We start from the raw sequence: 20,371 nt of genomic DNA, 5'->3' as shown, positions 1-20,371 counted from the left end.
AACCTACACAACACCATGCTTATTCGGCAATTTAACAAACTAAATCAGGAACTATATTTGAATCGCACTCCGAAACGTGAATCGCGGTAGGTCAGTAACAGTGGTGATCCACTAGGGGGAGACACTCGCCAGCAATGACGTGGTGTGTCATGACGGGCCATGAATGACGCACAGCAGCGCAGTGTGCAGCGAACTCACTAAACTCTGTAGTCTAATTTGCACAGAAGCATGTGACGATAATCTAAACTCTGTTATGAATAAAGATTTGTGGGCGTGATCATCCACTGCGGTCTAATTTGTGTTTTCTTGTTTATTTTCAGACCCAATTACTTAAATTAGATGTTATTATGCAACAACACAACCCTTTTCAAGGATGTTTGGCAACATGAATAATACGCACCAGTGATGACAATAACCTAGAACGTATTTCCTGCACTTTGCTCTGTTGTTGTATTATGAGACAACCTTTAGTTTATTGTATCTTTGTGAATTTATTTTGGGATGAAAAAAGAAAAAACTATTCAAAACATCGTGTATGCTACATCATTGTGCATCTTTATAACTTTTTTTTATACATTTTAGAAAACATATTTTACAGAACAAAATCATGGCAAAGGGTTTTGTTTTTTGAAAAACTCCATTCTGGAAGTAATTAATCACAGTCAAACAAGGGCAAGTCTTAAAAGATTTCAAATATTTGTTGAAGTGGCCCCTTGTTCCTAATTATATCTCACTGCCTGTCCCTCTCATTATTTAGAACTATACCCACAAAAAGATGCAATAGCGAATGGGACCCATCACACAGACAGCTCTCACCAAAAGAAAATGTTTAATTGCAACTGAATGACTGAGTTACTGTGTTGCACTGAAGGCCTTAACGAGGTAATTTTATTAGTAGAGGCTGCCTGGAAAATGATGGGGGGAAACAAACACAGTACAGAGAAAATTAGTGTTACCCAGTTCATTAATTAATGCATTAATGTGGGCCGCAAATTAACTGCCATGAAAAAGCTCTTTGAGGGAACAGCCTGATGAAAAAAATACATTGTTGCCCTCTAAAGCAATTACAAGACAGTGCAAATTCAATTCTAATGAGGTGAAAGGCACCCCCTTAACATCCATCTCCTACCCCCCTCCTCTTTTAAAGGACTTACTCTTGTCAGAGCCTAAGTTTAAGGAAGTATTGAGAGTGGAGGAGACAATAATAAGAGATCGGCCTGCTCCTGAGTGCTTTATATGCTGCAAACAGGTAGAGAGGAGTGAATGGCTCTCTTTCTGGGACTCCTGGGGGGCCTGTCTTCCCAGCACAACAACACTTGGCCCTGAGAAAAGGGTCTGCTCAAGGGCCTGGGCAGTGAATGGGTCTGTGCTGCAGCGGGTCACGCTGAATGGCCACAAGTTCTTCAATTATTACAAACTATGTTGTGCCAGCAACAGGGCTGCACACATGTGCACAAACACGCACACACCTACGCAGACAAAAACCATGCACATAGACCGCCCTCACCCTTCCACCGCTCCCTCTCATTGAGTTATCTTTACTCAGGCTTTGTCTCCTCTAATTGGAGCTGATGAGGGACTAATTGGTAGCTTTTTTACGACACCCACTACTTAAGCAATGGCAAACTAAGGGAGGCAGCATGAGCAGAGTTAATGAGAGGCTTTAGACAAATAAAAGCTTTAAAATCGGCCTGTTTCACAGAACAGGGAGAAAGGGAAAGTTGAGAATACCTTTTGTGTCCTCCACATCTTTCACTCATGTGCAGGTATCTGAAAAGGAGAGGCAGCGGTGGAGGGTGCACGGTGGTTGCCGAAATGTTGAGCACTTGTGCGCATAAAGGGATCTGTTCTGTATTGTTTGGGGGCCCATCGTTTAGTGTGTCTGTTGGTAATGAAAGAGGGCTGCTCTTCAAATGAATGTGGCAAAGACTGCAGTGGACAATAAGTGCCCCCCCTCCACTGCCCCCCGGACCACATTGGACCATGCTGAAGCAATCTGAAATAAAGGTTTTGTCCTTCTGCATTGTCGAGGGCCAGTATGTGGCCTACATGTGCAGATTTGTGCCAACAAACACAACAGTGAAGCCAGTCTGTGGGGCTCTGATGTGGTTGTTGGACAACACTGGCATGTGTACCTCCTGTCAAAGCACTGCAGAAATATTAGCATTTAGTATGTGAACTCGTCCTCCACTTGTCACATGGTATGGGGATTAGCAGCGTGGTGGCACGTTCAGCCACAGGACGTTTTTCTCAGCATGCTGTCAACTCAGCAGACATTTAGTTCATGTGATAATGGCTGGCTTTGTGCTTTCTAGGTATGGATAAACACCATGGAAGCAACAGGCTTCATTTAACTAAGCCATGGTGTAACACCAGGAGGTGATGAGCCACTCTCATTTTGCCCCCTAATGTGATATGGGTGAACATCTTTAGCTGCTTGAACAAGTACCCAACATGCACGACTAAACTCTTATTTGCTGTTGCATTTTATCAGGTCAAGCATCCGGTCAAGGACTTTGGAAGAGGGACGCCTCCTGTGATGATGGAAAATGTTATATTAGAAGTCACACTGGCCTAAATACAAACTTTTAACAATCATGCAGAATTAAGTAAGGGCCAGTTAATCCAGCATTTTAGAGGATTTTTAGGTTCCTGACCAGCTTCCTGTCACTCCCCTTTTTTCTCTTGTTTATTACGGTTGTGTAATTCACTGGCCAAATATTTGTGCTGACTCATGTGATAGGCTATTCACCATCTCCATGACCCATTAACACCCCACGGGTTCCCATTGTCCACCCCTAAATGGATCCATTAGCATCACTGTTGTTATTCAAATCCTACATTTCCTAACAAGTTTGTAGTTTAGCGCTCTTAATGAGGACTTCCTCAGACAAAAGCACAGGAGGCTTCTATTTTCTCCACTTGCACTCACGCAAACCTGTTGGCTTTCATGACTTTTACATGGATCACTTCCATCTAGAATTTCCTGCATTCTCTCTGTTAATTCAGTTCATTTTTTTTCTGCATAACCATTCTGCATCACTATACAATCCATCCACATGTCCATATTCAATTTCATGTTTTGATTGTTTGTCACATTGTATATTCATGTCAATTCAATTTTTGACTGCTGCTGACACACTTTAACGATTATAACCTTTTTGTGCAATTAAATTGTTTTTTTTTTTTCTGGTGCAACATTCATATTAGTAATATTCAATATGTTCCCACATCTTTCTCCAATCAGCAAAGGAATTTTTTTTATAGTCCACTGTAATTTTTCATACATAATGTAAATAATGTTAATGTTTTAAATGCATTCTCTGTCCTGAGAATCTAGAAGCTGTTCTGATTAGCCATCACTGTTTTGCTGATCAGTGTAGAATAGTCACCACCTCCACATTAGCACCACAACTATAGTGTGCTTTATAGTGGGGCTTGTTCCTGAACCTGTAATCAAAGGCCATGAGAGAGCGAGGAGACTGCGCCACAATCTGAGAGGAAGAAGCTAATGTAGAAAGTGAGTGGCACATAATTGTGTCACCTTCTGCCTCCTGCTGAGGCTTTTAGATGGCAGTGAAAGCTCCTGCGGCCAGTGCTGGGTGACCTTACACAGGGTTACAAGCCTTTGCAGAATAACATCTGATACAAAAGCTGAAAGAATGAAAACCTGAATTGTTTGGTCTTTGTTAATGAGTTCAATTGAATGTAGTTCACATGACATGTCACTTTTGTATTTTGTTCTGATTTCATTATTATGATTACTTATGGATACCACCAAACACCATGTAAGTGTCTATCAATTTGGCAGCTTTTCATTTATTCAAAAATGCATATTTTTTAAGGATTCTCTGGAGAAAAAAAAAAAAGAACCACACAAAACTAATGAGTTCAATTTCACACTAATGTGGCGGTGCTGGCAAAGGCAGCAAGGGAGTTAGTTTGGTTTATCATTCTTTTATTTTGCACATCATTATGCATGAATTAGGCAAGGAAATGATACTTAGCATTTTTTGCTGTTTTTATTTTCCTCCAAAGCTCAAGTTGCGATGTTAAAACATTCATTCTCATGCATTTAGTAACTACTAAAGTGCAAAAAACTAATAATCCATTGTCTTCATAAAAAATCATTTATGTGTTTTGTGCAAATGTTTTATCTATTTCTAACCTTCATGTCATAGAGTACAAAGAATTTTGACTGTATAGATCCAGACCTACAGTATATAATTATTGATTGATTGATTGAAATTAGGACAACTGGGGATTTATTTATTTGATTTGATTTTACAGTTAAAACACGTGCTGAGTAAAAGTAATCTTAAACATGACTTTTTTTTTAAAAATTAAGCTTCAGTATATTCAATTATTAATAATTTTCTGCTATTATTCGCAACCGCTGCAGTGGGAAGGGTGTCGGGAGGAGAAAAAGCGGAAAGAGAAAAATGAAAAGACGCAAATGCTGAATCTGCTTCCGGGTTGTCGCGTTTCATTTGTTTACTTGACGACGTGACTCGCGCAGAACGTTCCTCGTGTCAGCGCGAGCTGCTGCCTCCAAAAAGAGGCGAAACGACACCAAAAATCCGTCCAATGAGAAAACGCCCTGTTGGCCCTACGCGCATCCCGACATGCGCGTGGTCTCAGCGCTACGTCAGCAGTGATACAGAAACATGGCGGTGTCCATAGCAAGGCGACCGGCTGCTAACGCTGCGTTCCTCCTGATAACTTTTCTAACAGTGTTAATAAACCAGCACAGTGTCGCTGATGTCCCCGCAGGTGCCTCAACGCCAGAAGAGCCTCCCCACCGACGGTTCGAGTACAAATACAGCTTTAAAGGTCCGCACCTGTCTCAGAGCGACGGCAGCGTCCCGTTTTGGATCCACACTGGAAGTAAGTTTGTGCCCAGCTGTGAGCATCACCAGCCCGTCGCCAAACACTGATTTACTGCCACTTTTCAACCCGGACAGCGGATTCTTGAACGTGGCTTTTCCTTTTTAACTAAGGCCGTTTCCGTTCCTGCTGCAAAGGCACGGTAGTGTGGTGCTGTGCTCATTCAACGATTTTCCACCGCTTTATGACACAGCCCGGCGTTTTATGAAGGTTGATTTTTTATTTTTTTAGTAATTTCCTTCAAACAGAGTGATTGAATTGCAGCAAGCGTGGAGGGAAGCGGAGTGTTGAACTTTCCTCTTTCCAAACGGGCCTTTGGAACCTTACATCACACACCGGGTTGCCCAGAGGTTGAGATGAGGGTTCAATAGGTACAACGAGCGATTACGGCGTCATGAGAGCACCAGTGATGGTTTCGGCATTAATGCTTCATGCTAATTACAGAACTCTTTCTTTCTTCCTTCCGGTTTTGAAGTGCGAATGTCTTGCCTGCAGCTGCACACTACAGCCGATGAATATATGTAAAAACACGCAATAGATGTCTCAAGCACTGCTAAACTGTTTATTTAATAGGCCTATTTCACAGCTAGTAATATCAACAGAATGTGTTGTTGTTGTTCTTTTCATGCTTAACACTTGAGAATGAATAGATCTGAGCAAAAGTTCTCTGGTAGTTAAAGATTAGATAATTCTGATAATTAAATAAAACAATAATCTTATCTGATTACTTAAAGAGCAGCTGTTATAATGTGCCTCTAACATCCTCCTCATATTCTTCATCCCAGGTGCTATTCCCAGTGCCGACCAGGTGCGTATCACACCGTCCCTCAGGAGTCAACGGGGCTCCATTTGGACAAAAAACAAAGTCCTCTTTGAGCACTGGGAGGCCGAAGTGACCTTCAGAGTCTCTGGAAGAGGACGGATGGGAGCTGACGGTCTGGTGGGTATTGTTTAAAGGTGATCACTGTTCTGGCTGCCCTTTGACCTACTATAAACACATCAAATTATATGACTGTTAGGTCACTTCCCCGGCTGCCTGAAAATTGATCTTTCCCTTTTAATGCTTATTTAAGCATTTAATGGCAATATAATATTCATTATGGGCTGCTGCATAACTGATTAGCACTTATCACTGTAAATAACTGCTTTAATTTATTTCTCCAGCACAGGGAAAACCTTGTGTTTAACCACATGCAAGAGTTATTAACAGCTTTTTTGTCTTTGTCTCCCAGGCTGTGTGGTTCACTGCATCTCAAGGACTCGAGGGTCCAGTTTACGGTGCTGCTGACCAGTGGGATGGATTTGGAGTCTTCTTTGACTCCTTTGATAATGATGGCAAGGTCAGTGAGAGACTTGTTGAGCCGTAAAGAATAAAACTGAAGGGTTAGGGTTCTTTGCTGTCTTCAAGAAAAGTAGATATTTTAGTCATGCTGAACAGATCTTTCAGCATGTTTGTGTCGCATTTGGATTTTATTTGCAGGTATAGGTGATATTTGTGGATGAGATTACCCAGAGGCTTAGCCACCTCTGCTCTGCAGATGACTAATCAGGATTAACGTGATTTTTTTTTCTCTTTGTCTTCCTCTCTTCCAGAAAAATAACCCAGCTATTATTGTTGTGGGGAACAATGGCAACCTTGTTTATGACCACCAGAAGTAAGTAAACACTTCTTCAGCTTTCGCTCTAACGTTTTCACCATCTCACATTTTACCAACTTAAAGAAGATTAGAAAATATGATTATATTTGCTTGGAAAGTAAATAATCCTCTATCTTTTCTAATCTCCCGCGGGTGAGTGAAAGCTTTAAATCACTTTTTCAGTGCCATTCCAGCTTCTCTTCAGAGTTCTCGAAAACATACAGCAGCTTTGGGATGAACTCCAATCACGCTGTATTTTCTTCACACTTGTGCTAATGTTTAGTCTCTTGTTTTGATCCAGCGACGGCACCACACAGGCCCTCGGAACATGTTTACGAGACTTCCGCAACAAACCGTATCCGATTAGAGCCAAAATAACATATTACAAGAAGACACTGACGGTAGGAGAAATGGAAAAAACTCTCATGTTGTGTCCCAGATATAGATAATTACCATCATATACAGAATGATGCGACTGCAGGGTTTAATTATTAGCATGTTTGCTAGCCAGATGACTGTTGTGTCCTCAGGTGATGATCAACAACGGCTTCACTCCAAACAAAGACGACTATGAGTTCTGCACAAAGGTGGAAAACATGATCATTCCCACCGAAGGCTTCTTTGGGATTTCCGCTGCCACTGGTGGTTTGGCAGGTAGAATCTTTCTGTTAAAACCCCTCAAAACTGCTTGAATGCATCTAGTTTTATCAGCACAGTCCTAACCTGTGGTTTCCTTCTCCAAGTGCGTTTCCATGCACATCTAATTCGGACTACGCTCGTCACTCGATTAGCCTGAATAACCTGTGCGCAGATCACATACGGCCACTCACACAATCAAGCTGTGTGGGGGTAAACCAGATACATTCGGACGTCTCTGGGCCAATTTTATTGGAGTTTAAGGTGTCCATGTGCATTTTATGTAATCAAAGTAAGACAGGAATTTGGTTTTCTTGTGCACATGTTAAGGCACTTAATCTAAAATTTCCATTATATCTCGTTACAGCTTCCTCATTCATTAACGTTACCTAAGATCATTTATGTTTCAGCTAGCCTAATGATTTTGCACTGAGTAACTCAGCATCTTTTTCTTCTAACAGATGACCACGATGTTTTGTCCTTCTTGTTATTCAGACTCACAGAACCAGGCCAGCAACTGGTAACTACATCTTTTAGAGAGTGTGTGTATTTGTGTGTGTGTGGGCGAGTGTGTGTGCAGAAACTCTATTGAGTTCAGCTCTGAAGGATTTCCTTTTTGTCTTTCCAATTAAAGCCCCCAGCTGAATCCGAGATTCCTAAAGAAGAGAAAGACAAGTACCAGGAGGAATTCCAGAACTTCCAGCAAGAGCTCGACAAAAAGAAAGAGGAGTTTCAGAAAGAACACCCAGATGTGCAAGGAGAGCCAAGTCAGTTCAAGAGACCTCTGCTGGTCTAAAATATTAGAATTTTGCGTTATTTGAACATACCCAGTAAAATATTGAGAAAATAAGCATCAGAATCTGGCTTGTAATTGTATGTTTCCAGTTGAGGACTTGTACGAGAGCGTGAGTGATCGTGAGATCCGCCAGGTGTTTGAAGGCCAGAATCAGATCCACCTGGAGATCAAACAGCTGCACCGGCAGCTCGCCATGATCTTGGACGAACAACGGCGATACGTTTCTGTCGTCACCGACGAGGTCGCGAAGAAGACAGCGGGCACCACGCCGGGACAGGTACACACAGACCCATAAAGCAGCTTTTCCACACCTGGAAGGTGTTCAGCTCTTAGGCTCTTCTTTGGTCTCTTTAAGATGGACTCTGCCACTCAGCAGCAGCTGGGTTCTGTTCTGGCCACCCAGCAGGAGGTCCTCAAGAACCTGGATGAGTTGAGGTGAGTGACGGCTCTGGTGGCTGTTGATGCTTCAACTGACTGTTGTTTTTGCAACAAATATGAAGGTGGATCCTTGATACGCCAAAAAAACAAGGGAAATCCCTGCAGTTAAACCCTCCAAATGATATTTAATCCCAGGAGCGCTGCAGGTGTCTCTCCTCCCAGCTGTAAATGGCACAACCATCACGCCGCCTCCATCTTCTGTGATGTCTCTCTTCTAAAATTAAAGATTAACAGCGCTCCCACCAAAAGTTTGGCTTAATCTCGGCAGGATAACAGCAAATCCCAGATTGATAAGTATGAGAAGACAGTGTTTAAAATATATCATTTTCCCTAAGAAGAATTTAGATGTTTTCGAAACACACAATAAGCGCAGCAGGTATATTAATATCAAGCTGTAATCGTCTCGTGATTGCACAGATTTTAAGATAATAGAGCTTAAAAGATTTTAGGATCCCTTCCATAAAAAATATTTAAAGAACAGTTTGATTTTGGTACTTTGGGGTGAGTAAGCCTGATTAGGTGTTCAGATTGTATTTTTTTTGGGTTTAGAGCTGGTATGAAGTCAATAACATATTTGTTCTTATGTCCGGCCTCTCTGAGGTGCTTGTGGGCTTAGCGTTATCAGCATGCGATGGATTATAAAAGTCTTCTTTTAGATTTGTGAAGCGGTTTTGATTCGTGTTTTATGTATTTATCTCGACAAATAAATCGGTCACGTGCCGTTCGAGTTTTATATCTATTGTGGCACTTTGTTGTCTAGATTTTTTTAGCGTCCTAACAAAAGAGCTTTTATTTATTTTCCAAAGAGGCACCTTTGTGCCGTGGCCTCACTTCGCCCATCTTAATTTTAACGCACCATCTGCATTACGAATTAATCAGTATCGCAAGATATTAAAGATTTTATTTTATGTAACATTAATCTCTTAGCCTCATGTATCATAAAAGAACCAAGCTGTTTATATGCCCTAAATCCAACAGGACACTCATGTTCATTGACTTTGCATACATGATTTTCTTTATTATACTGCTGACCCATAATTTACACAGAGCAGACCCAAACGTGTCCTGTTCGCTAATTCTACCTTTTATATGAGTTAATTATACAGGAATATAGAGTTTCTGTGATGGTTCTCTGTTCAGGAAGCATATTATCAGGATTTTAAAGACAAGGTAAGAGCGGGATGATTGACACAGACCCTGCACAAAAAGGCTGCAGCTGCTCCTGCTAATGTGCTAATGTGCACAAGTGGTCTTGCCTAGATTAAGCTCTCAGCTGATCCTGACCCATCTTTTACACACAGTTCATGGCAGGACTCCATCTGAGTACCCAAGGAAGCTGTTGTGCTCATAAATGGGTCACTTGTAGCAGATGAAGATTATATACTGGGTTTAATAAATGATCACTTACTTTCTCAAGGGAGATTTTTTCCCCCTTTCCGCAGAACAAATTAGATTTTGTTTGTGTGTCATCCCTGTCCGTCCTTTCAGACTGGGGCCATGTGGCGGAGCAAGAAAAGGCCACCTCTCAGCCATTTTGTCCTTATCAGATTAGTAGTCTTTAAACACATCTGTCATACGAGAGAAGAAACACGATTTAACCCCAAATGATTTCTTGTCACCCCCCTCAAGCTCCAAAGGGACTTCCTGGTTGCTCTGCTGGAATTCCTTTCATTTGTTGAGTCCATTTTTTTCTTTATAATCGTCTTAGATGTGTTTAAGATAAGGGAAACTTATTGCTGTCTCTCTGTGAGTAATCAGTTTCAAGAAATTACATTTTTTTGAGAAATATGATCCAGGCTTAGAAGTCTTCATTTTCTCTGGAGAGAAAATAATATAAATTTCACTTTTTATTACTGTTGAGCTGTGATAATAATAATTTCAGACTCCCCAGATAACGCCGGCAATTATTTTTTTTTAATTTAAATGTATTTATTTTTTGCACTACATTGTGAACCAATAAATGAAAATGAACATTTGCTGTCTGTGGCTTCATATTTAGCAGACAGACGTACAGGTAACACTGCTGCCTTAAACGTCACTCCTCCGTCGCTAATAAGTCTTGCAAAGGGACAAACTGGGGCTGAGACATTTAGATTGGCCAAAAAAGCTAATATTTATTCAAGGTCCAGTACTACTGGAAAGGCTTTAAATCCTGAAGCAACCAGCAACTTAAACCTTCACTTCAACACCTGAATGAATGAGTGGTTTTTTGTTTTTTTGTCATTTGTTTTTATGACTAGATTCTGATTTTCTACTCCAGATAATTTGCCTCCCTGGTGCGTTTCTGGACCTCCGGTACTTGTAATCTATTGTAAGAACATGTTTTTATAAGGGATTAATTTGGAAATCATGACCTCCTTTATCAGATGATAATTTCCTGTTTTTCAAACTTTCAGAATATGGAGCCTCTGGTGAATAGGGATTAAAAGATTAATTTTGGACAGTTTGACTGTAAATAAGCGATACTATATTCAGCATATTTTCGGCACATTATGTTTCCCAACATGAATCAACTTGATGTGTGTTTCAGGAAGCACTTTAAAAGGCTGTTTCTCTGCCTTCTACTGTAGATTTAACAGAGGACAAATAACAGCAGGGGTATCAGAAATCCAGTCCAGGTTTTCCCCCCTACCAGGCAGAGATTGCTGACCAAAGAAAGAGGGAGCCCAGGTGAAAGTGTTTTCTGCCTGGTGGGATGGAAAACCCGGCTGGATTACAGCCCTTAAGGACCGGGTTTGGATGCTCCTGAAATTAGTATAATGTGTACTTTTAGCTGCTTGTAGCAAGAGTCTGTTTCTTTAATCTCTGCAGAAACAACTTCCACGAGTCTGTGAAACAGATCGGCTCGGCCCAGCACCAGGGGAACGCCGGCGGCTTGGGGACGTACGAAACTGTTCAGCATTTCAACGACATCAAGGAGCATCTGCACATGGTCAAGAGGGACGTGGAACACCTGGTCCAGCGCAGCGCTCAGGTTTGGGCCGGTGCAAGCAGAACCGCCGCTGAAGCAGATGAGAAAGCAGCTGACCGAGCTCTCTGTCCTCCCCAGAATCCAGCCGAGAAGGCGCTGAAGTGCCCCGAGCTGCCCCCCGTGCCCTCCTGCTTATCCACCATTCATTTCGTAATCTTTATCGTCATCCAGTCGGTCCTGTTTTTCTGCTACATCATGTACAAGTAAGACACCTCTGATCGGTCTCAAATGATCCGTATTTCATCTGATTCGCCTCCTTGATGGTGTTTGTTCTTTTCATCCTGCAGGAGTCAACAAGAAGCAGCTGCAAAGAAATTCTTTTGATGAAATACACCTTTGAAATCTGCCTGCAAATGAGGGAATGACACTTTTCATGATTGAATTTGTTTGATTTTTCAGATTGTAAGTTATTTTTTGAATTTTTCTGAATTGTTGTAGAGGTTTGTTTTAACACTGCAGATTGTTTTAATTTGATCATCAAATTGTTTGAGTATGAATGTTGAGTTTAATAATGTAACTTTTTTTTTTTTTTTTTGGTGGGTTTTTTTGGGGAGGGGGGGGTCCACAGCTTTACATTTAGGTTTCAGAACTGAATATCTGCTTCATTCCCTTTACATGAAACTGAAGTGAAAACTAAAATAACTGTTTTGAAGAGTGAATTTTTTTATGAAATTATGAGGCGATGAAAGTGAATCAGATCTCAACTGTTTATCTGTTTTTGAGTCCAGTTTGTCTCATTTAACCAATAATCTACCGGCAACATTCACATATTTTAACATATAACTGTAATCTCTTTAATCATGTTCTAATTGATTTCTGAGTTAATGCTCATTTTCAATGACCCAAACTTCAGTTCCTCAAAAAATAAATATTATTTTTTATATTGATTTTTGGGGCTGTTTAACAAATTACTTTGTGCCTCAAACATAGTTAGTTTTCAGTTATGGTTTTTTTTCTGGTATACTGACCCTAACCCTCATTATATTGGAAAAAAATTACATTGATGATACTTTGTAAATGCCTCAAAAGAGCCAAGAAAACAGGTTAAACTAGAACTACTTTATTTTAGATTATAGGAACAGTTAGAAAATTGATATTCAATATAAATTTTTATTTCAAAACTATATTTAAGGACTATTTAGCTTAACCATTCTGTCATCCTCCAAGGTCAAAGTGACGCAATTCTTCCTTTTTCCTCATCCTCTTTCTTCTCTCTTCATCCTCCCTTCTTTTCTGTCTTCATTCTTGACTCAAAGAAAGCACAGGGATTAAGTTTTTCCCTCTTCATGAACACATTACGTTTTAACTTTAACATTCAAGGTTCAACATTTTCACTGTTCTCCTCATGATGGTCAGAATGTCACTGTGCCTTCTGCAGATGGAATTCTTGCATTTCACACAAGAGGTACTTGTTTTACTGTCCTCTCTGGAGGGACAGACCTGGCATCTTTTCCGTTCTTTTCCCACCTGTGTCCACTGAAGGTTGGTTGGGTGACCTGAGCTTGACCTTTTCAATCATGGCTGCAGCTGCTGGGGATCGAACTGGCCTGGCTCGTGTCTGGATCTTGGGACTTTGCTTTGCCGAGTTCTTCCAGGAAAAGCCAAAGTCTGTACAATTTGTTGGAATTCCATTGCTGGTTGATTTCAGTCTACAGGACATAGGCATTATAAGCACATGTGTCCAAAATGTGGCAAAAAAAAATCAACAAAGGCCAATGGGCAGCCTTGTGCTGGCAGCTGTATGTTGCTGTTACTTTGTCCAGATTGTCCTCCCCTCCTTTAGTGGCATTATAATCCAAGATCATTTGTGGCTATTGGTCTTTTCTAGAGATGCACCTTTGTGCATTGTACTCATTACACTACATTACACACTCCCCTATTAACATGCCCGGGTCAAATTGACCCGCAACATCATCAACGTAACTAAACAGTGCACAGACATTCCAAGAAACACCAACGTGTCCAGATTTTGCACACCTGTTCATGACCCTAAATGAGGAAAAGTCACCAAATTTCATGAAGAAAAAAAAAAGATAGCCAACACAAATTCTGAAACCGGTCAAATTGACCCTTAATATGAGGATTAAAATAATACTGAATGATGCATATAGAATCATACAATTATATATGTATTTTGATTATCAAATATCTTTTTTAATAGTAAAATGTGTAGGTATGCTTAGAACCTTTACCCAAATTCTTTAGGAACTTTTGAAAAAATCCCCAAAAAGAAAGAAATCAGGTATTAACCTGTGCTTTGTTTTTTTAATTTAAAAAAATATCTCCACATTCGTTCACATAATGTTGTCCTGCCAAAACTATGATTTACCCTTGAGTTAGAATTCAAAAGGACATTAATGATTTTCATCCATCTGCTCTTGGCCCCACAATGACAAAGTAAAAACGGAGCTTTAGGGATGTTACAAATGTAGATGCTTTCATGTTTGATGGGTTTCAGCCGGGCCCTGACTGGGACCCTCGGGGCTCACCGGCACAGCTGTCCCAGTGATGCTCCTGTGCCTTCAGGTCATCCTGTCAGAACTGAACCTTCAACCCAGTCTGAGGTTCTCGATGGTTTTCACAATAAAGCATTTTGTACTGATTGAGTTTTTGGTAAAATGTCACTCAACAATGACAGTTGAAGTCTGTGGGTTATACCCCCCCCCCCCCCCACACACACACACACACACACAGTGCTGGCGAGGGTGTCGGTATTCTACACGCCCGCCGTCGTGTTCCCAGATTCAGTGACGTGGAACTGAAATGCTTCCTCATCGTCCCTCATCTCTGTCAATCATCCTGCCTCTGAACAAAAGCTCGGCATGCGCGGTGGCTACAGTGGGGGTTGAATCAGACTCTAATCCTGATTTTCTCTCTCTCTCAGCAGTATAAGCTGCACACAGGCCGGCCCGTACTTCACTAATATGATTAAGCAGGAGTGGGTGGAGACAGAATAATGACTAGCCCCAAACTCAGGAGCACCCAACAGGAGACAGTTTTAACATGTATGTTGCACCCAAAATATAAAGGAAAATCCATCCATGTGTAAAGGTTGAGCATGGTGACGGAGGACCTCCATAAAATATTTCTGATTTAAAAAGAGAGAGAAAACAGGCCATCTGCCTCTTAGCGTAGTGGAGCAGGGAGGATTAAATCCAGATTATGGCCCAAGCAAAATGTTGTGTGTGGGTGTGTGTGAGGGTGTGTCTGTGTCTGTTGCTTGTTGTCAGAGTGTCCTTGGCTCCATAGAGAAGCAGCAGGTTAGCCGCAGAGCTACCGGTGGCAGCGCAAAGGCAGCAAAGAATCTGTTTACCGCTGAAAACATTCTCATCCAGGTCGAGTCAACCACATCGAGATGGCCTTTCTGCTGAAGAGCATGATAGGGAACCCCCTGTCGGGAATGGGTTTAGGTGGTGGAGGCGACAAAGAGGAGGAGGCCGCCCCCACCGATCCAGCCAAAGCTGCAGGGATGACCCGCGAGGAGTATGAAGAGTACCAGAAACAGTTGGTGGAGGAGAAGTAAGTAAGAGCACAGGCTGCAACACACTCAAATTAATTGACACCGGTGGCCTCCTGGAAGGCATCATGGCTGCAGATTGTCAATCGTGACCTTGGACAGCGTCCACCAACCCCCCACCCCCTTCGCATGCGAGGCCGCTTTTATTTGTCATCACCACCCGTTTCTGTTCCACCTGGTGCGGTTGTTTAAATATACACGTGCAGTTGTGGTTTCCGCATGTTTTAATGTCGCTACGAGCTTTGTCTGTGTGTTGAAGGTCACGGCAGAGGTTCTACCAAACTGGATGTTTGGGGGGCCGGGGTGGGGGTGGGGGGGTCCTGTCAATTCAAAAGTGTTTAGAGTTTGAAAGTGTCAAAGTCACAGCTGGGAGCATAGAAATGGGACGAGGAGGAGCTTTTATCAGACTGAGCTTGTGGTGCATCCAGAAGACTTTGTCTGCCTGTATTACATAACAAGATTAATCCCCCCCCCCCCCCCCCACACACACACACACACAGACACACCCTCTTTGCCCAAAAAAACTGAAAAAGACACGAGCTGCAGGATTGTGAGGGGACACATTATTCAGGTCTACAGCAACAATCCTGACTCACCTGCATCAGTAACATCTGATATAATCTGTGCAGATTATTACCAACTGCTGGGTTTGTTGGCAGACACTTCCAGCTTGTTGTTGAGTATCTGCTCAGATCAGTCTGGCCTAATAATCCCATCTGTAATTGGTTGAGGGAAATATATGAGTCTGGTCTTGAGAAGACAAACACACAAGCAGCAACACGTCTGACTAAATAAATGCCACTTTCCATCAGTGCGCAGCGGCTGGTCTGGTTGGTTACTGTTCAAACGATGTCATTTAACTGTCACACAGCAGCGTCAAAAACCAACATCCAGGTGTGGACGACAGCCAGTAAATCACAATATCAGGAAGGAAGTAAACACCTGTAACTCATTAATTGCAGAGAGCCGTTCTAACATTACCCAGGATGCATCACTGCCCGGCAGTAAAGGACACGTTTTTTTCTCTTTCAGGATGGAGAGAGATGCAGATTTCTTGCACAAGAAAGCAGAACGAGCGACACTCCGGGTGTGCCTGCGAGATAAGTACAGGCTGCCGAAGGTAAAGAGACCGTGGACACAACTGCAGATGTCTTTCACTGCTTTTATCAGCACCTGAATGAACCACAGCACTTATTTCAATATACACCGTAATCCACTCTTCAAATACTGAAAATATTTCACCCTGCACAGCTGAAAGTTTTTATATTAGATGTTATAAACATTAAATATCAAATTACATGAGAAAAAAAAACAATTATCGACACCAAGAGCAGGTGCACATTCAAAAAAATACAAACTCTACTTTCATGATGTACACAAACCAAAACAAGTATTCAGCATCTTCGATGGTAATTACTGAGATTATCAGCTATAGTTGCTATAACTAGAGTTTTACCACCTGTTTAAATGATGTAGAACTATGTTAAAATGTTCTACGGTCCACATTTGCAGCAACGGTTTCTTTTTATTGCAATCACAGCTTCTGCTCACCAACTGCCCCTGACAGCAGCAAGTCAACCGGCAGATTAGATTATCGGCCTGTAGATTACTGGGAAAGACTGTCAGACCAGGTTCTGGTGATGTCAGCCAACAGCGTGTCACACGAAGCCAAAGGCTGCTGAGCAGGTGTCCCAGGCTCATTTCAGGACGGTGTGAACAGGCTTTAGCACACACGCGTCTACTTTTAGCGGAAATCAACCAGTTTTCGGGGATTTATACTGGGAATAAACTGTCATGGCTGGAGCACAGAAGGTATGTTGGTGTGCTACATGTTGCTCTGTGAAGGAGAGAAAAGACTCTGGTTACATCTTGTGGATGAAAAGCTGAATTTAGAGGTTTTCTAAAGGAAAGATCTGATGCGAAGGGAGCGCTGACCTTGGCTGCTGCTCAGCGCCCACTTTGAAACAATAGATGCATTCATTTCAGCGTTTGTCTTTTAAATTGAACCAAAACATCTACACAAGAAGGCCAAATGCTAACTGGCTACACATACGTCTAATTATTTCAGGCAAGTGATGTTTACATTCACAATAGCTTGAAAAGGATGCCTGACAAAGAAGTGTTGGCCGCTTAATGAAATATAAGTGGGTTTCTAACAACAGTGGGGCACCTAAAGGGATCCTGTTGTCTTCCCTTTGAACGTGGAGGTTAGCGGTATGTGTAGCTGTTATTTAAAAAAAATAATAATAATAATCTGTTTCTTTTCATTGCTGCGTGTGTGCAAAACAGGAAGTTAGCTTAAAGGAATTAAAGTCTTGCAGCACTCTATTGAAGATATCTTTAGACTATTGTTGGGATTCTGAGAGGAAAGCCTCCGATAATCCCGCAGATTGACCTTGTGCATGACCATCCCGGATGATGGTCTGAAAAGTCTTTCATACCTGATCAAACTGTAAAACAAACAAACAAACAAAAAAGTAAAACATTGAGCAGACACTAAACAGAGTCCTGGAAAGCAGCTATGGATTAAAGCGAAATCCTGGTGACTGTTTGTTTGTTGCTATGGTTACGAAGAGGCTGTTGCATTTTAAAGTTCTTAATGAATCACATTGCATCTGTCACAGTCCGACAGGCAGCACCCAACATGACCATCAAACCGCCTCCATGGTAACGGTGACTGTAGCAACGGGGTGATGCACGTTCATCAGTTATCAGAATTATAGACACTGAAGCATTTTAATTACATTAACCAACCATGTTTATTGTTTACTAATCAATGATAACCCAAAGATCTCCTTTTTATAGTTAGCTGTTAGAAAAAACGCCACCTAGTGGCCAGTTCTAACGTCTTGAGGCTGAAAATCTGTTCAGATCTCAGGATAAACATTAAATTAAAAACATTCAATATGAGTTCATATTTTTTCAGACAAATAAATGTTTTTACCTTTGTTCGATATGCAGACGGGACACTGGTACAGAGCTGTTTTTATTTAGGACCAACGCACACTCAGATGTTTCTGACCCTTCTGTCACCTGCAGAGCGAGCAGGACGAAAACATGATCGAGATGGCGGGGGACGACGTGGACGTCCCCGAGGAGCTCCTCAAGATGGTGGACGAGGACGCCACGGAGGAGGAGGGCAAGGACTCCATCATGGGCCAGTTTCAGAACTTACAGAACATGGACATGGACCAGCTGAAGGAGAAGGCCTCGGCAACCGTCACGGAGCTAAAGAGCAAAGCAGAGGAGAAGTGCTCCGTGATGTAGATGACCGGAGGAGGAGGAGGAGGAGGAGAAGACCTTGTCTGTTGGCTCAAAATAAAATGTTTTAAAATAATACATTTCCATTTGCATGGACCCCGTCATGTTTCCCTGTCAGATGTTACTGCATAGATCATTTTTGTTAAATACAGGGACTTTATCTAAAGGCCTCTTCCTCCTGTTAGTGTGTTGATGCTTTTTTTTTTTCCAGCCAATCATTTCTTTTGTGGGCAGAAGCCGCAATTAATCTCTAAAATTTCTGATTCTTCTGACATGGATGTTCTCTGTTTTGCATTAAGGCTGAGCTCTTCTTTCTTTTGTCATCCATTCTACAGAGAAATGGAAGCTGCCGGTCCTGCGTGAGTGTTTCAGTGTTCCTCGGTTCGCTGGTCGTTTTAGAATTTTATATGTGGTGTACGAAATATTGATGATATTTAGATTGTTCTCTTTTTTTCTGTTGCTGTTATTCCAGAGAGATTGTCACACATTTCCAAAGACAACGTTGTTCTACTATCAGTTAAAATATGAATATGTACATAAACAAAAGTTAAATATATATGAAGTATAATGAGTACCTTAAACTGGAAAACATGTATTGTTTAAATAAAGAAGTATATTGAATACATGAAATGTGCACACGTGTTTTAATACCCCGCACTTTGGTTGAGTTATGACTTAATTTAGCAAGGAAAAATATCTGTACTGCTGCAACTCTGGACACTAAAGGGTTAATACAGAGAAGCTCACAGACCAATGCAGCAAATGAGGGGGGAAAAAACTGTCTTAAATTAATTGGGCTTTATCCAAACACTTGTTAGGGATGATTAGGCAGCACTGGGGTAGAGGTGTGAGTGTGTGTGTGTGTGGGGGATATCCTCAATATTTAGAGTTTCACATGAGCCCAAGTTTAAAGGCCTGTGGATTTATGAAGTCTAGAGATTAGCAGCTAATAGGATCAGCAGAGCCCTGCTTGTCGTGCTGAAAACACCACTCATGCACAGATACACACACACACACACACCCACACACACACACACACACACACACACACACACACACACACACACCCACACACAAACCCACACACACACACACACACACACACAAGACACTGGTATAATAATAGAATATTAAACATGCGACGTTCTCAGATATGACAGAAGGTTTCAGGTTCAACACCGGCTCCCACAGTCCAAAAAGAAGCACATGAAGTTGGTTATTTGTTCCCTCTGGTGGACCGCTGACCTGTCCACCAGGTCCAGGTCTATTCCTGCCTCTCTTGGTAACTGCTGGGACAGCCTCACGTAGTGCCAGCAACAACACAACCCTCAAAGAATTTTTTTCTCAAACCTTTTTTTAAAACTTCTTTTTTTATGTAACAACGCCACCACACTAGCAGTTTTCCTCAAACTTGAAAGGGAAAAAATACATATCAACATTTATTTTGGCACCCTGGGAATGAGGACCCAGCCATGTCTTTGGCAGGTCTCTGCTGCTGGACTCCACCTCATATTTATCACCGAGCAACATTAATTTTCTCGAGGCAGCGCATGAGCGTGACTCCCAAATTGCTCAACTAATCCCCATAGAATCCATCTCACATTCAGATAATAAGAAGAATAAGAATGTATAAAACATATCACTGCTCACGGACATCACCAGAGAGATTTATGTCAAATAAAAATGAATGTCTCAGCTTTTTTTAAATAAATAAAAAATAAGTAAATAAACTTGCCTCGTAACTTTTTGTAATTATCAAGCTAGCATCTCTCCCTCTGCACCCCCTTACGCAAGCAAAGGATACGGTCACCTTTTGTAATTAGGAAAAGCTAAATAGTTTTAGGGGTTTTAACTCTTTTGAGTAAAATAATGTAATCCCCTTAAGCAGGATTAGCACACTGCTGTCAATCTTTGTTTGCCATTAAGTGGTTATTGACTGAATTTGTTATTGTTTGGGCTTTTGTCCCCCTCTTTGACTTCACACCGACAGGAAACGGGACAAAGATGGTAAAGTTGATTCTTTTAAGGGAGGGGGGGGGGGGGGGGGGGGGGGGGGTTATTTATTCATGTTTTCTGACAAGCTTGTGGAGGTATTTGTCACACGGGGTGCCAAATATTCCCATTTTGGACAATCTACCAAATTATTTTCCCTCTAAATCAAACACAGATTCAGTTTGGCAACAATATCTTGACGCTTTGATTAAATATTAAGCTTTCATTTTGCAATC

At 41.6% G+C, this 20,371-nt stretch overlaps 2 protein-coding genes across 2 annotated transcripts; both read left to right on the top strand.

Moving 5' to 3' along the window:
* Window positions 1–4,496: 4,496 nt before the first annotated feature.
* lman1 (lectin, mannose-binding, 1) lies at window positions 4,497–12,252 on the top strand. The gene is made up of 13 exons (XM_011604580.2): window positions 4,497–4,887; window positions 5,673–5,827; window positions 6,120–6,227; window positions 6,481–6,542; window positions 6,826–6,925; window positions 7,055–7,178; window positions 7,622–7,680; window positions 7,795–7,927; window positions 8,046–8,233; window positions 8,312–8,391; window positions 11,206–11,368; window positions 11,444–11,568; window positions 11,653–12,252. Exons 1-13 carry the CDS (start codon window positions 4,668–4,670, stop codon window positions 11,687–11,689), a joined length of 1,554 nt encoding a protein of 517 aa, XP_011602882.1. The 5' UTR covers window positions 4,497–4,667; the 3' UTR covers window positions 11,690–12,252.
* A 2,280-nt stretch (window positions 12,253–14,532) lies between these two features.
* On the top strand, window positions 14,533–18,763 carry cplx4a (complexin 4a). Its single transcript, XM_003965175.3, has 3 exons — window positions 14,533–14,884; window positions 15,915–16,002; window positions 17,922–18,763. Exons 1-3 carry the CDS (start codon window positions 14,721–14,723, stop codon window positions 18,147–18,149), a joined length of 480 nt encoding a protein of 159 aa, XP_003965224.1. The 5' UTR covers window positions 14,533–14,720; the 3' UTR covers window positions 18,150–18,763.
* The last annotated feature ends 1,608 nt before the right edge of the window (window positions 18,764–20,371 follow it).

The sequence above is a fragment of the Takifugu rubripes genome, chromosome 6 (assembly GCF_901000725.2).
Source record: "Takifugu rubripes chromosome 6, fTakRub1.2, whole genome shotgun sequence".
In the NCBI taxonomy this organism is placed as follows: Eukaryota; Metazoa; Chordata; class Actinopteri; order Tetraodontiformes; family Tetraodontidae; genus Takifugu; species Takifugu rubripes.
Note: the sequence above shows the minus strand (reverse complement) of the source record. Positions and strands in the feature narration are given on the sequence as shown.